The sequence below is a fragment of the Microtus pennsylvanicus genome, chromosome 17 (assembly GCF_037038515.1).
Source record: "Microtus pennsylvanicus isolate mMicPen1 chromosome 17, mMicPen1.hap1, whole genome shotgun sequence".
NCBI lineage: Eukaryota > Metazoa > Chordata > Mammalia > Rodentia > Cricetidae > Microtus > Microtus pennsylvanicus.
The window spans coordinates 33,978,487-33,993,894 of record NC_134595.1 but is presented as its reverse complement, the minus strand read 5'-3'; the positions used below and the strand labels follow the sequence as shown (position 1 = coordinate 33,993,894).

At 43.7% G+C, this 15,408-nt stretch overlaps 1 protein-coding gene across 1 annotated transcript in view; it reads right to left on the bottom strand.

Moving 5' to 3' along the window:
* The window catches only part of Pde6d (phosphodiesterase 6D), a 46,359-nt gene extending 30,971 nt beyond the window's left edge, over window positions 1-15,388 (bottom strand). Inside the window, exon 1 of the mRNA XM_075951192.1 lies at window positions 15,084-15,388. Coding sequence (XP_075807307.1) covers window positions 15,084-15,373 — 290 coding nt within the window. The 5' untranslated portion in view covers window positions 15,374-15,388. The remainder of the gene's footprint in view (window positions 1-15,083) is intronic.
* Window positions 15,389-15,408: the final 20 nt, after the last annotated feature.

Below are 15,408 nucleotides of genomic sequence, written 5' to 3'. Positions count from 1 at the left end.
TGATATCACTGTAAAATAATACTCTCCCTCTGGCAACGTTTCTCTGCTTGGAAAAGAGACAATCAAAATCCAGACTGGCCTGGGAAACAGTGCAGGTAAGTAATTCAGTAATGAGAGATCACCACTTGAAACATAACACAGTCTTCTCACCAGCAAAGCCAAACAAAGAAACAAGCCTTTCTTTTTCTAGAGCCCACGATTCCACTGATCTGCACTTATGCTCTGAAGCTGGTCTCAGACAAGCCGGAAGAGACATCTGAAAGGTTTTCAGAGACTAGCTTTGCCTTGCTTGCATCCCAGCACCTCCTGATGGAAGAGATGACAGTGGGTCCCCTTTCAGGGGCATGCTCCCCAGAGGTTACCATTCTTTCACCTTATTTGGAAGCACAGAAATAAGTTATTGAATTCCATCAAAATCTACATTCAGGGATTCATGAATTTCACCTAATTTTTTTTTAAAGCTACAGTACTGAGAGGGGAATCAAGAAAAGATAAAAGGAGGTGCCAACGTACCAATAAATAAATAATAATAATAATAAATAATCCCGAGGGCTGGGATTATAAGCGTGCACCACCTGGCTAACAAATCTTTAAAAAACAGATAAAAGGAGAGCTGGGCGTGGTGGCTCATAATTGTAGCAAACACTTGGGAGGCTGAGGCAGGAGGATGCTGTTAGGTCTAGGCCAGCCTTGTTTCACCCCTCAAATAAATAAAAGAATACAGAAAAGGAAAGTGAAAGATGATCTTGTGGTTACTGCTTCCCGAATTGATGAGCAGAAGCTATCAGAAGTCTAAGAAATGTAAAAGGGAATCATTGAGTCTCTGGCTTTTTTGGCATCCAAAAAACAGGAAACTTAAAAATTTGCAAAAGCAATTCTAAACTTTAAAGCGAAGTTGAATAATGATTCCCATGACAACAGTAAGCACAATACATTAGAAGAGCTACGGTTTTCAAAATATCCCTGCAAGTCAATGGAGCAAGCACAATTTGCTCACAGATAATAAACGATGAACACACAACCGGACAACTGGGAAAGTGACTTTCACTACTTAATTGAATCCTCTTGATTTCTTCAGCGGAGAGAATCTCTGGCTTCATGCATGCTAGTCTGGTGCTCTACCACTGAATTTCACACATATTCACCCACTAGTCATGATAGCTTTATTCAAGTTACTTCCTAAACTTGGTTTTCTGTCACCAGATTTCTTGAATAATATATTTTTGCTGATTTATTTCCTCTATTATCCATCTTCTAATACTGGCAGATTAAAATCTTGTTTCCTTAGCTATTACTCTTAAGATCACTACTGATGTATAAGCTGTCAGACAAATATTCACGGGATGAAATTTCCACACTCCAAGGACGTTTGCTCCTTATGCTCCCTTGCTCGACTCCCACTCTCCAAGCCATCATTTTGCGGCTACTCCGCAGTACCTAAAAGATTTAACTCCTTAACACCTACTCGAGCTTTCAAGATTTTACTCAACGACAATTCAGCAGCCTTCCACACGCCCCCAGACGTAAGCGTTCTTCTGAGACTCTACTGCACTGACCACACTGTCCTCTAACTGCTCTCCTTTCCACCTCCCTTACACAAGTCTTGAGGAGGTCAGAGGTTGATGTTAAGGATATTTTTCTCGATCACTTCACCTTATTTTTTGGAGACAGAATTTTTCCATGTAGCCCTGGCTGTCCTGGAATTCTCTACATAAATAAGGCTGGTATTGAACTCACAGAAATCTACCTACCTCTGCCTCCCAAGTGCTGAGATCAAAGGGGTGTCCCGCTTTGCTTAGCTAATTTGCCTCATTTTTAAAGACAGCCTCTTTTTTTTTTTATTTATTTATTTATTTATTTATTATGTATACAATATTCTGTCTGTGTGTATGTCTGCAGGCCAGAAGAGGGCACCAGACCTCATTACAGATGGTTGTGAGCCACCATGTGGTTGCCAGGAATTGAACTCAGGACCTTTGGAAGAGCAGGCAATGCTCTTAACCACTGAGCCATCTCTCCAGCCCCCTAAAGACAGCCTCTTTCTGAACCTTCTGGAGCTCATGAACTAGCCAGACTGGCTGGCCAGTAAACCTGAGGAATCCACCTAGTCTTTGCGTCCTCAGAGTAGGGAATACAGCCCTGTCCTGCTGCACCTGATTTTTATATGGGCACTGGAGATCTGAATTTAGGTTTTCTAACACGCTTAAAGGAAAAGCACTTTACCAACTGAGCCTCTCCCTAGCCCGGAGGTCATTTTTTTTATTTGTTTGTTTGCTTTGTTCTGAGACAGAGCCTTAATTAGTAAAACTGGATAGCCCAGAACTTGTTATACAGACCAGGCTGGCCTCAGACTTGTGGCAACCCTTTATCTCTACCTTCAGAGTGCTGAAATCACATTAAGTGCACATCACACCCAGTTAAGAAAGCCTTGGACGTGAAAACTTTGTTAATTCTTGTATTTCTTGGGTTTAGTGGACGACGTCACTTACAACTGTGGTAAACAAATGGAGCAGAAGTCAGGAAGTGGCCGCACAGAGACCTTCTCCACTGAAGGCTCACCTCTCACTCCTAGGTCCATGGCAGTGCTCAGATTCCTCTCCCTTAATCTTTCACACGGCAGTGACAAGAACTATGTCACTTGACAAGAATGCACGTCCCAAAGTGAATCACCTGTTACCTAGCACATTAAAAACACGTGCTTTTTTATTTTCTATGTATGAGTATTTCACTCGCATGCACTATGTGCACCACACGTGTTGCCTGGTGCCTTTGGAGGTCAGAAGGTGTCAATTCCCAGGAACTGGAGTTATAGATGGTTGTGAGCCACCACGTGGGTGTTGGGAACTGAACCCAGGTCCTCTCCAAGAGCAGTTAAGTACTTTTAACCACTGAGCCAACATTCTAGTCCTTACCATATTAAAACAAAATCAGATTATAGAAAACGTAGGTGTGGTAGCACACGCTTTTAATCTCAGTACTCAAGCTGATCTCTGAATTTGAGTCCAACCTGGACTATACAGTAAGTTCCAGGCCAGCCAGGGCTACAGAGTGAGACCTTATCACAAGAAACAAAAAGTTATGGTCTGTTATATTCTTATCTCAATCTATACTTAAAAGTTTTTTTTTTTTTTGAGTTCTTTTGAGTCAGGGCTTCTCTATGTAGCCCTGGCAGTACCGGAGCTAGCTCTGTAGACCAGGCTAGCCTCTAATTCAGAGATCCACCTGCCTCTGCCTCCTGAATGTTGGGTTAAGGTGTGCCACACCATGACCCCACACAAGACAGTTTTTATCGGATACTTTTCACAGATATTTAAGACAAGATTCCAGAGTTGATGGAGATAACCAGAACTATTTACAAGACAGTCTTCTAAATACGACCGCTACACTCATCTGTTTGTGCTGAGGTCAGGGGATCAGGGGAGGCATTCTTCTTTCCATTAATAAGATGGTCTGGATTACTCATCTGAAGACAGTTTCCTTGCGGGATACATTCTGTGAGTAACATTGCTGTAAACCCTAATGGCCCATAATGCTGTGCTCATTAGATGTGAGTAGCAGTCTGCTGTAGGACATCATGACCAAAGTCACTAGCCGTACTCCTGTGAGCAGCATCATGACCAAAGCCGCTAGCCGTACTCCTGTGAGCAGCCACTTACTGAATACAGAATGTTAAAAACGTTAAAAAAAAAAAGTGAAATCAAGAATATTCCCATGCCAGGTGGTGGCTCAAGCCTTTCTTTAATCCCAGCACTTGGGAAGCAGGTGCAGGCAGATCTCTGTGAGTTTGAGCCCAGCCTGGTCTACAAAGTGAGTTCTAGGACAGCCAGAGCTACACACAGAGAAACCCTATCTTGAAAAACCAAAGAACCAAAACCAACCAACCAAACCCCAACCCATCTGGGTCTGAAGAAATGGCTCAGTGACTAAGAGTGCTTACTGCTCTTTCAGAGAACGATGGATGGTTCAAGTCCCAGTATTCAGACGGTAGCTCACAGTTGCTTCTAATTCCAGTTCCAGGGGATCTGACATCCTCTTCTGACCTCCACAGGCCCCTACAATTAGGTATAGTTACACACACACCCAGGCATGTGTACGTGCACATGCGTGTGTGCACCCACCCCCACCTTCTGGGAAGTATCTTCCCCCCCCCCCCCTTTCAGGTAACTAATTGTTAAAAAATTCTTTCTTACCTCAGGCTGAACTCTGCTCCCTGAATTTGGGAGCTGAGAAAAAACTAAAACCATATAGAGGATATAAGTACAACAGAAAAGAATAATTCCCAAATGAAATACGAATCTGGGGACAGGAGGGATAGCCTGGCAGTTAAGAACACTGCTGCTCTTGCAGAGGACCCAGGCTTAGTACCTAGCAACAACATCAAGTGGCTCACAACTGCCTCCAACTCCAATTCTAGGGGACTGGACATCCTCTTCTGGCCTCTGAGGTTACCTGTCTGCACATGGTGCACATATATATACATGAGGCCACTCGAACATACACATAAAATATAAATAATCTTAAAAGACAAAAATCAAATTCTGAGGGATGGGGAGATAGCTCAGTTGGTAAATTGCTTGCCAGGCAAACATGTAAGAACCGAGTTTGGAGCTGGGTGGTGATGGCACATGCCTTTAATCCCAGCTCTAGGGAAGCAGAGACAGGTGGATCTCTGTGAGTTTGAGGCAAGCCTGGTCTACAAGAGCTAGTTCCAGGATAGCCAGGGCTGTTAAACAGAGAAACCTTGTTTCAAAACAAACAAACAAACAAACAAAAAATAAAGAAAGAAACAAGTCTGATTCTGTAATTCACACAAAAAAAGCTGGGCATGTTGGCATAGGCTTGCAATTCAAGTGCTGGGAAGAAGGAAAACAGGTGGCTGTAGTGATATTTTGTTTCTGTTTTAACAAATAAAGCTTGCCTGAAGATCAGAGTGCAGAGCTAAGCCACTAGAGGCCAGGCAGTGGTGGCACACACCTTTATCCTAAGACTTGGGAGGCGCGGCAGACAGATCTGTTAGTTCAAGGCCACCCTGGGCTACTTGAAACTGATCTAGTCTAAAGGAGAAACAGAGCTCACACAAAGGTGATCCTAGCACTTGGGATCACATGCCTTTAATCCCAGCACTAGGGAGGTGGAGACAGGATGGGATAGGGCTGGGCGGTGAGAGGACTATAAGGCGGGAGGAGACAGGAGCTCAGATGCAGTCTGAGGATGCAGTCTGACAGTCAGTTTGAGGATGTGGTGTGAGTAGGCAGTCTGAGGACAGGGTCACCCCTTTAGGTCTGAGCATTGGTAGTGGATGGCCGCTCTGCTTCTCTGATCCTTCAGCTTTCACCCCTGAGAGCTGACTCCAAGTTTTTATTATGAAGTATAATTAGAATTTGTGTTACAGGTGGCTCCTGGCCACCTAACCTAGGCCAACTGCTAAGTTCCAGATCCTGGAACTTAAACAAAATAAACAAAAGGTGGACTGAGCCCGAGAATCAACTCCTTAGAGTGGACTCTACCTGTATTCACACACATGCACAATCTTAAGTAATACAATCAAGAGAATTACCTTCCACTCAGCATGACTAACAATTTCTCAGCATCCAGGCCTGTCTCACTAGTTTTATGTCAACTTGACACAAGCTGGGGTCATGGAGAAGGGAACATCATAGGATCAAGCTGTAGGCAAGCCTGTGGAGCATTCAGGTGCAATTGATGTGGGGCAGGTCCAGCCCATTTTGGGAGGTGCCATCCCTGTGCTGGTGGTCCTGGTTTCTATAAGAAAGCAGGCTGAGCAAGCCATGAGGAGCAAGCCTGTAAGAAGCACCCCTCTATGGCCGCTGCATCAGCTCCCGCCTCCAGGTCCCGCTCCCCCTTCTCCACCACCTTCTTTCAATAAGGAAGTGTGAGTGAAACAAATCTTTCCTCGCCGAATTGCTTTTGGTCACAGTGTTTCATTATAGCAATAGAGAGTCTAATGAATACAGCGCCCGAGGAAGTAAGCTACCCTTCATAATCTAAAGAGAACCATGATTAGACAATCTGGTCAGTGCTCATTTGTTGTATGGGAGGTACGTTTTTGGTTGCTCTCCAAGAATTTGATAGATTAAAAAAATGTTTAAGGAAATCATAAACCTCCAATATCATCTCTAAAGCCTAGACAAGGCAATTATTATAGGCAACACTGATATGGGCAATATTAACATTAAAGAGAAATTAAGTGTCCTATCTTGCTTTTCTTTTTGAGATAGGGTCTCTCTATGCAATCCTACAATCCTGGAACTTGTTATGCAGGCCATGCTGGCCTTAAACTAACAAGATTCTCCTGCCTCTGCCTCTGAGTGCTGGAACTAAAGGTGCACGTCACTACGCCTGTCTTTTATTTTTATTTTATTTTTTGTTTTTTCAAGACAGGATTTCTCTATTGAAGAAGGATGCTTAAGAGAAATCCTGCGTCGAACTCACAGAGATCCGTCTGCCTCTGCCTCCTGAGTACTGGGATTAAAGGCGTGCGCCACCACTGCCTGGCTTATTTTTATTTTTAGACAGTCTCACTGTAGCCCAGGCTGGCTTGAACTTGCAGCAATTCTCAGTTACATGAGTGCTAGGATATCAGGTGGGAGCTACCACACCCACCTAATAGTATACTATACTTAATTATACTTATAATACTATACTGAATAAGGAAGCCTAGTAAATAAACGGAAGATGCAAAGACTATTTTTGTTTCGTGGTAGGAGTTGAACCCAGGACCTTGTTACAGACTAGGCAAATGCTTTACCACTGAGATACACTACTCAGCCTAACACAACTGTCTTTGGCTGGACATGCAAAGTCAAAGACCAAGGTGTAATAAGAGGCTTCAACACCAGCCTCTGAGAGAAAAGTAAGGAAACAAATTCAAACCCCATCAATTTTTTTAATGCCACCTGGAATGGCATTCTTAGACAACACCTATTAAATTATTTCTTCAGACTCAAAAGAGAAAGGTTATAGTTACTCACATCAAAGTATAACCACAGTATGAAGACATTATTTGTATTCGTAATTATTAACAGATTCAATAACTGCAGTTAATTACGTACTATCTGCGTTAAATTCAAATTTCGTCTAACTCTTGTAACATCCCCTGAGAATGTGAGCTACGGACACTGGGGCACGAGTGTGAGGGCGGGGCTGAAGGTCACAGGGCTGCAGGTGGCAAGTCTGAACCACGGTTTTACATACGCTCCACATGCACAGCAGTTACACACAGAATTCTGACAGTTATACTCTCATAGAGGCTCCACATATTCACCTAAGAAAGCAAATTAGTGCTCCTCTCCCTCCAAAGTTGTTCAAAATGAGTTCATGTTCAATAAAAAGGCAGTTTGAATAAGGTCGAATGTATCTTCATTTATTCATTGGTCTTTCCTTCTGGGAAGTATTCGATATATTCTTTTTCCTATTTTGAGTCAAATGTTTATTTTCTTAATTCACATTCTACCTGGATATTATATTAATATCTAGAGTATAAATAAATGGAGATAATTAAATAACTTAAAACCTAGTTAGGCATGGTCTTTTAATCCCAGCACTTGGGATGTAATGGTGGGAGGCAGAGGCAGGAGGCTCTCTGTTAGTTCAAGGCCAGCCTGATCTACATAGTGAGTTCCAAGACAGGCAGGGCTATGTAGAGAGACCCTTTCTCAAAACAAAATACTATATGACTTCTACACAAATTCTACCAAAGCAAATTCCCAGTGGATTAAAGATAATGAAATCATAAACAATAAGTTGTTTTGCTTATATTAAAAAAATCTTTAAAAACTCTGGCTTTGCAGCACTGAGCCATCTCAATGCCTCCCCTCATATTAACTTATTAAGGAACACGCTTATGTCAATGAAAAAAATTACTCAAATAGGTAAAATTATATAGAAGCCATATGAGAACCTAATAGTATAAGAGCACTAGAGTGAACTGGGCTGTACTCTGTACTCGTAAGCCATTTGGTGTGCTAAGAGGGAGGGGTGAGGAGCCTAGACAACAAAGAGACCCCATCTCAAAGAAAAGGTACTATAATAAATGTGTATCAATGAAAACAATTGAAAGTGCCTATCTTTGGAAGTTTGAACATGATAAACCTGAGTAACATTTTAAAACAATTCTCAAGTTGTTGTTGATGTTTTTTTTTTTTCCTGAGACAGGGTTTCACTGTGTACCCCTAGCTGTCCTGGAACTCACTCTATAGACCAGGCTGGCCTCGAACTCAAGAGATCTGCCTGCCTCTGCCTCCCAATTGTGTTGGATTAAAGGCATGAGCTACCATGGCCTGGTTAATTCTGAAGGTTTTATAAAAGCAAGTAACAGTAAAAGTAAACATCAGCCACATTAACAAACTATACTAACTACATCAAAATATTGTAATAAAATATAGCAGCAAAATAAAAAAGTATTTAAAAATATTTTACTTCAGCACTAAAGGTTGAAAGCAGGTGACTATTCTTTTACTGCCCTCTTTTTATTTTAAACTTTTACTTTGAGGCTAAGTTGCCCTGGAAGGCCTTGAACTTTCAATGCTTCCGTCTTAGTCTCTGAGTAGCTGGGATTACAGGCCTAAACCACCAGGCCTAGCTAGTAACATCATGTAAAGACATCCCTTCTAAACAGAAATAAAGGGGGCAAATCATTCATTCATTTTGTAGCCTTCAAGTGCAGAGTACCCTGTGCATAACAGCCTCCCAGCAGACCTTGGTTAAATGAAATAAATGGGGAATGTGGGATTCGTAAATCTATCGGCTGTTTAAAATGATCAAATCCAAAATCTACATAGAAGCATCTCATTTGCCTCCCCCCAAAATTTCATTCGTAATTTTCATTTACAATTAGGACATTTACAATGTCATTCTTTTAACAAACAAAGAAATAGAAAACTCTTAATGTATATGTATGAGTTGAAAACAGATAAGAAGGGATGGGACAGAGATGCTAAGAAAATGAAATTATGGTGTTTTATTTTTCAAGTAACATAACAAATACAAAACCTTTCATGAATTCCCTCAGTTATAGCTGAGTTTTTCAGTATTATTCATGTTTTCTGAATATCTATAATGGACATATGAACAAAGCTTTGTATGAATAAACAGGACACAAATATTTATTTGGAACCTTATGACTTTATAGACACATACTCATGTCATGACAATCCCACTGAAACTATGTTAAAACATACTGTAAAACTAGGTGATTACCCCAAGCACGTACAGGCATGGGGCAAGAAATAAATCAACAAAATAATATCCTAAAACTTCATGAAAGTTTGTTATATGACAAAGACTGTTCCAAAACAATGGAGGAAAAGTGGCCTAAGAGGCTAGTAAATATTACTGGGATAGTGGGTTTTCCAAGCAGCTTGTTCCTACCACACACTGTAAGTATAAATACATTTCAGGTGGGTTAGAGTGTTAAGTATTGAAAATAAGAAAACAGGCTATTTGATTAATCTTAGGGTAAGAGAGATCACCAGACAAGGTGGCACAGACCTGGAAACTCGGCTTCATGGGAGGCTGAGGAACAAAGATCACTAGTTCAAGGCTTGCTGGGGCTACTGAGTGACTTCAAGGCCAGTCTGGGCAACTTAATGTGACTCTGTCTCTAAGTAAAAATTCTAAAAGATTTAGGGAGATACAATGGCTGTTGGGGAAGAAGTTATTGTCTTCAGTGATATAGCCACCAGTGGACCACAACCACACCCACTGGACGGCCCTGGTTAAACCACTGGGAAAGTCACAAAGCAAAAACAAAAAGACATGAAAGTGGTGTGAGGACTTGATGGGAATGGGGGGGGGGAGAAAAGAGAAAGTGGGGATGAATGTGACTACTGTGTATTATATACATGTACGAGTTTGCCAAAGGATATCTAGATGAGCAAGTAAGTAAGTGAAAAGAGAGCTGGGGATATACTCAGATGACAGAGCGTTTGCTCAGCATGTGATTCATGCCTAGGTTCTATCCCTGGGGTTGCAGAAACAAAAACCCAGAGCTAGAACCACAGAAAAGGAGTTAAGCAGTATACTACGACAAAATACTTAAAACATATACATTAGGCAAATGGCTAATATGCACAAAATATAAACAATATCTGGAGAGTGACAAGAAAAACAAACAATAGTAAAATGGGTAAACATTAACAAATAGTTTAGAGAAGAAAATCGAAAAATATGAGATTTGCAGCTTCATTGATAAAAACACTGCCAAGACATAAGGCTCAATGTATATCGGGTGCTTTTCCAAACGCTTAGATATCAGTTCATTTCACGTCACAACAGACCGGTAAGACAGATCCTACGTTGGTCCTGTTTTCTACCGAAGAGCACGGAGGTGAAACTGCTCAGGAACACAGGACGAGAATTCCACGGCAGGCAGTGTAGCCCCTCACTTCAGTAGAGCTTTTCTCTGCCTTTTTTGAGAGGTGCCTATAGTTTGCTCTGTAAATCAGGAAAACTAAGCTGGCCTTAACTCAGACATCTGCCTGCCTCCGCATCCTAAGCACTGGGGTCATAGGCATGTGTCCTACCACCTAGCTAGCATAGCACTTAACCACAGTGGAACATTATTCTTCCAGCAAGCTGGAGATGCAGGAATACAAAATTTAAAAGGCTAAACTTTTCAAATGAAACAAGATTTAAAAAAAACAACAACAAATCAATGTGCAAAGCTGAATACTGTTGGTGGGAGAATATATGGTGCTTGTTTAAAAAAAATAGTAATGTGCTATTTTGAATGAGAATGGCCTCCACAAGCTCATATATTTGAATGTTTGGTCACTCGCCAGTCTGTGGAACTATTTGGGGGAGGATTAGGAGCTGTGACCTTGTTAGAGGTGTGTTACTGGGAGTGGGCTTTGAGGTGTCCAAAACCTTCAACATGCCTGGTTGGCTCTCTGCCTAACATTTTGTGAATCAGATGTAAACTCAGCACCATGCCTGCCTACCCGTAGCCTCTGACCCTCTGAAACTGTAAGTTCCAATACCTTTTCTTCTCTAAGTTCCACTGGTCACAGTGTCTCACCACAGCAAAAGGAAAGTAATTAAGACAAATATTACTAAGCACAAAACCCTTTCCAGAAACAATCTGAAAACAGTTCAGAAAAAAAAAATTTCCAACAAAAGCTGGTGAGTGATCAAGTTGTTTCTAACATAAAATTATCTTTTAAAAAATGTAAGTGGAAGCCTGGGTGGGGTATGGTGGTGGCAGCGGCAGCGTGTACCTTTAATCCCAGCACTCAGGAGGCAGAAGCAGGCAGATCTCTGAGTTTGAGGCCAGCCTGCTCTACAGAGAGAGTTCCAGGACGGCCAGAGCTACATGGTGAGATGCTGTCTTGGAAAACCAAAACCAAAACAAACAAAAGAAAGCAGGTAAACCATACTGTTCCTGTTTTCTCTCTTTTAAAGATCTTTTATATGTGCCTACATGAGTTTCTGTATGCCACGCGTGTGGAGGGCAGAAGATGTCAGACCCCTAGGATTCGGTTCCAGTAGTTTGCCAACTGTCTGGTGTGAGTGCTAGGAATCAAACCCAGGTCCTTTGAAAACCAATTAGCATCCTTAATTTCTTAACTGCTAGCTAGTGTCCAGCCCCATTTTCCGTCTCTATTTTCAGATGTCAACAAAGGGTACTAGAGAATGCACACTTCACCCTGCCCATGCTAACTGTTCGGCTGGAATCTCCAGCTTGCTCCCGCAGCTCTTGCTGGTCTGACAAGACCCATTCCTGTCTCTCCAAACCCTGCCCACTCAGAGAACCTCTAAATAAAAGGAAGCCACCAAAAAGCCCAGTTCCACATTCTTGGCCACTGCAGCAGCTCCTCCCTGGAAGTTGTCGGCCGTCTAAGTACCCCCGCCCCAGCTGCGCAGCTTTTGCCCACACTTGGGCACAAACTCAGTTTGTGACACACTTGTCACTACCCCTCTCCCACGAGCTACCTAATCTCCCCACTTTAGTTCAGCAGTGTGGTTTTTCTGGCCTCGATCTCTGGGACTGGAGAATCCACTTGGGAGTTGCTTTGCTCAAATAAACCTGTTGTTCTACTTTTTCAATTCAGCTTGATCCGGCTTACCGTGCCGGCAGAGAAGCCTACTATCAGGTCACAGAAAACCTATCACTAAGTTCTATGTGGCACTAACATTACTTAAGAGATCAATTCAAACCCCGCATTTTTTATCATTTATTTTTTGATCTTTCAAGACAAGGCTTTTTTTTTTTTTGATTTTTTGAGACCGTAGCTTTTGGTTCCTGTCCTGGAACTAGCTCTTGTAGACCAGGCTGGCCTCGAACTCACAGAGATCCGCCTGCCTCTGCCTCCCGAGTGCTGGGATTAAAGGCGTGCGCCACCACCACCCGGCAAGACAAGGTTTTGAAAGCCTTGGCTGTCCTAGAACTAGCTTTGTAGATCAGGCTGGCCTTAAACTCACAGAGCTCAGACTGTCTTTTCCTCCTGAGTGCTGGGACTAAGAGTGCGCGCTGATCACACCAAGCTTTGAGTCTTTTCTGCATTTGCCCTTTAGCCTTTTTCTCAACAGGTCATATCAAGAGTCATGGTGACAAGGGCTAAGCTTTTCTGCTGTATTCATTCACTCCAAACACCTGTTTTTAGCGTCGCTTCTGGAATTTAGTTCCCCACAATCTATGGTTTATTATCTACAGTACACACACAGTAACAACATAAATTATTTAAAGGAAAAATAAATGCCATGCTATAGCTTTTCTAACACTTCATTCATCCATATCTGCTAGGGTTCCATTATAAAGACAAACAGAAACATACACGGAGCTATAAAATGGTCTGTTACTAAACTTCACTATCTAAACACATTGACTTTATCACGAATGGCAATATGTAAGGGGATGCAGCCTTCTGTTTGGGGGCAACTCATTTTCTAGTTCTCCCAGCCGCAGGGAGATGTTCTTTTCTTCTCAATACACTCTGCTTGTTTGCCCCTAAAATCAAACTAGCAAAACCTCTGTACATTAGTTTTCATTTTTGCACCCAGACCTTCCTGTGTTGTTTTGTTTCTCCCTGAAGCTACAGAAACCCAAGACCTTGTGTATATTCCCAGTCCACTGTTCCACCCTTTTTGAAAATGTAGTGTGTTATGACTGATCTTGAACTCATGACAATTTCCTGCTCCAGTCACCAAGTGCTAAGATTATAAGCATGATCTAACGTGTGTGCTAAGCATTCTAAATTTTACTCCATCACCCCTGGTTTCTCTCTCTTCTCTTTCTTTTCCTTTTTTTTTTTTTTGAGACAGGGTTTCTCTGGTAGTCCTGGCTGTCCTGTAACTGTCTCTGTAGACCAGACTGGCTTCGAACTCACAAAGATCCACCTGCCTCTGCCTCCCGAGTGCTGGGATTAAAGGCATCCACCACCACCGCCCAGCCCCTCGGTTACTAATGATGACAAAGCAATTAAGTATTGGAAGAGGTAAAACAGGTCCTGTGAAGATACAACAGGTTGCTCAGAGAACAGTGCTTTCCTAAGCCTCCAGGGGAGGGAGAAGCTCAGTGAATGAGGGCTACATTGCACCGAGAGGAATTTATGTGCATTCCTTGCTGTCCGGAAGGGACGTAAGCAAAGATTAAGGTCAGCAGAATGCAAAACTGGAATACATTTCATCTGCATCTTAAAAAAAAATCTTTATGTTCCTTTATTGGAGCGAGCTTCCTGACGTATGCAGTGATATATTTACTAAAAAGAGTCCTGTGCAGAAATTGCACACTACCCATATAGACAGATTTTGGTTACACTTTGCCTATTGATGGAGTAGTTCCACGTATCATTTCATCTGCATCTCATGGTGGCAAATATTCCATCAAAGCACGAAGCTTCTAGCTGGACGTGCTGGCCCATACTCTGAGACCGAGCACTTCCAGCACTTTGGAGACGAGGCAGGTGGATCTCTATTTGAGACCAGCCTGGTCTACACATCAAGATCTGGGTCAGTCAGAGGTACACAGTGTGACCCTGGCCCCAAAACAAACCAAACCCTGCAAACTTTCCTTATGATATATAGACAGTTTGCAAAAGTCACACTACAATTATGATAGGTGGAGACAATTGTTTGTTTTCTTCCTCTGCCTCCTCACTGCCTTCCTGCAAGAAGGAGCATCCTTGAACTCTATAAGATGCTGAGGGTGACCTGAATTTCTGATCCTCCTGCTTCTATCTCCCAAGTAAAGGGATAACAGGCATTCAACACCAAGCCCATCGAGGCAATGATTTCTTATACTGTATGGTGTCCTCAACACAATTAATTGTGAACAGCTCCAACAGAATAAAGCTTTAACCACAGCAATGCCAAGGAACAAAGGTAGTTTTGCCAGAAGTGAGTTCAAAACCAAAGTACCTCAAGGCATCTCACACACGCTCACGTTACTCGTCTTGCTGGAACTAGAGAACTTGAGAGGTTGAGGAGAAAAGTGACCATCCAATGCTTCAAAGGCCAAGAAAGTGTTGAGGTGGGGTCGGTCTTGGATTTCTCTTTCCCTACCTCTCCACTACTCCAGCCCTAGAAGAAGCCACAAGTGAGGGAGAGAAGTTGTGGAAACAAGACGGGGGTGGGGGCTAAGTGAGATGGGGTACCCAAGAGCACGTACAGTTATCCCACACAAGGTCACCTGCTTGGAGTCACTTTCCCCTGCTCCCTCATGGGCTTCCCGCCAAAGACGCTCCAAGGCAGACTAGGCGGCCAGTCCGCCGCACCCCCTCGGCCTCTGCACGCGGACCACAACCCCCTTCTAGCCTCCCGACTCCAACTAGCGCCCCAGGACACCGGTTCGATGCCGACACCTCTCGCAGCCAGGTCCCGGGGCTCCTCTGCCTCCGTCCCCCAGAGGCTCCGTCAACGTTCCCTTCTTCCCTCAGGGCGCCCCTGTGCCCGCCTCCCGTTCGCAGTCCCTCCCGGGGGGCCCGGCACGCCGTTTCTTTCTTGCCCCCTCTCGCAGCCCTTTTTCCTCCGGTGCCCACCAGGCACCCCCACCTCAGTTCGGCTCCTACGAGCCCCGGCCTCCTCCCAAGTCCTCCCCGGCCCCGCCCCTGCTCCCGGGCGGATACAGTTTGAAGCCTCTCAGGATATCCCTGGCCCGCTCGTCCTTGGCTGACATGATGCGGCGCCTGCCGCCTGCGGCCCTCCCACGCTGGCTCGGCAGGGCCTCGCAGACGGTACCCAGGAACCGAGGACGGAGCCGCTCCCCGGCCGGACACCTCAGGCAAGCAGCGGTAGCGGCCAGACCCGAACCGGCCTCTCCCTCCCCTAAGCTCCCGCTCCTGATCCCTTCGCCTTCCCTCTGGTCGTGGGGCTCCCGCCCTGAAACCAATGGCAAGCCAGCCTTGGCGATTGACATCCCGAAGAGCCAATAGCAATGCTCAGCGGCTTCGC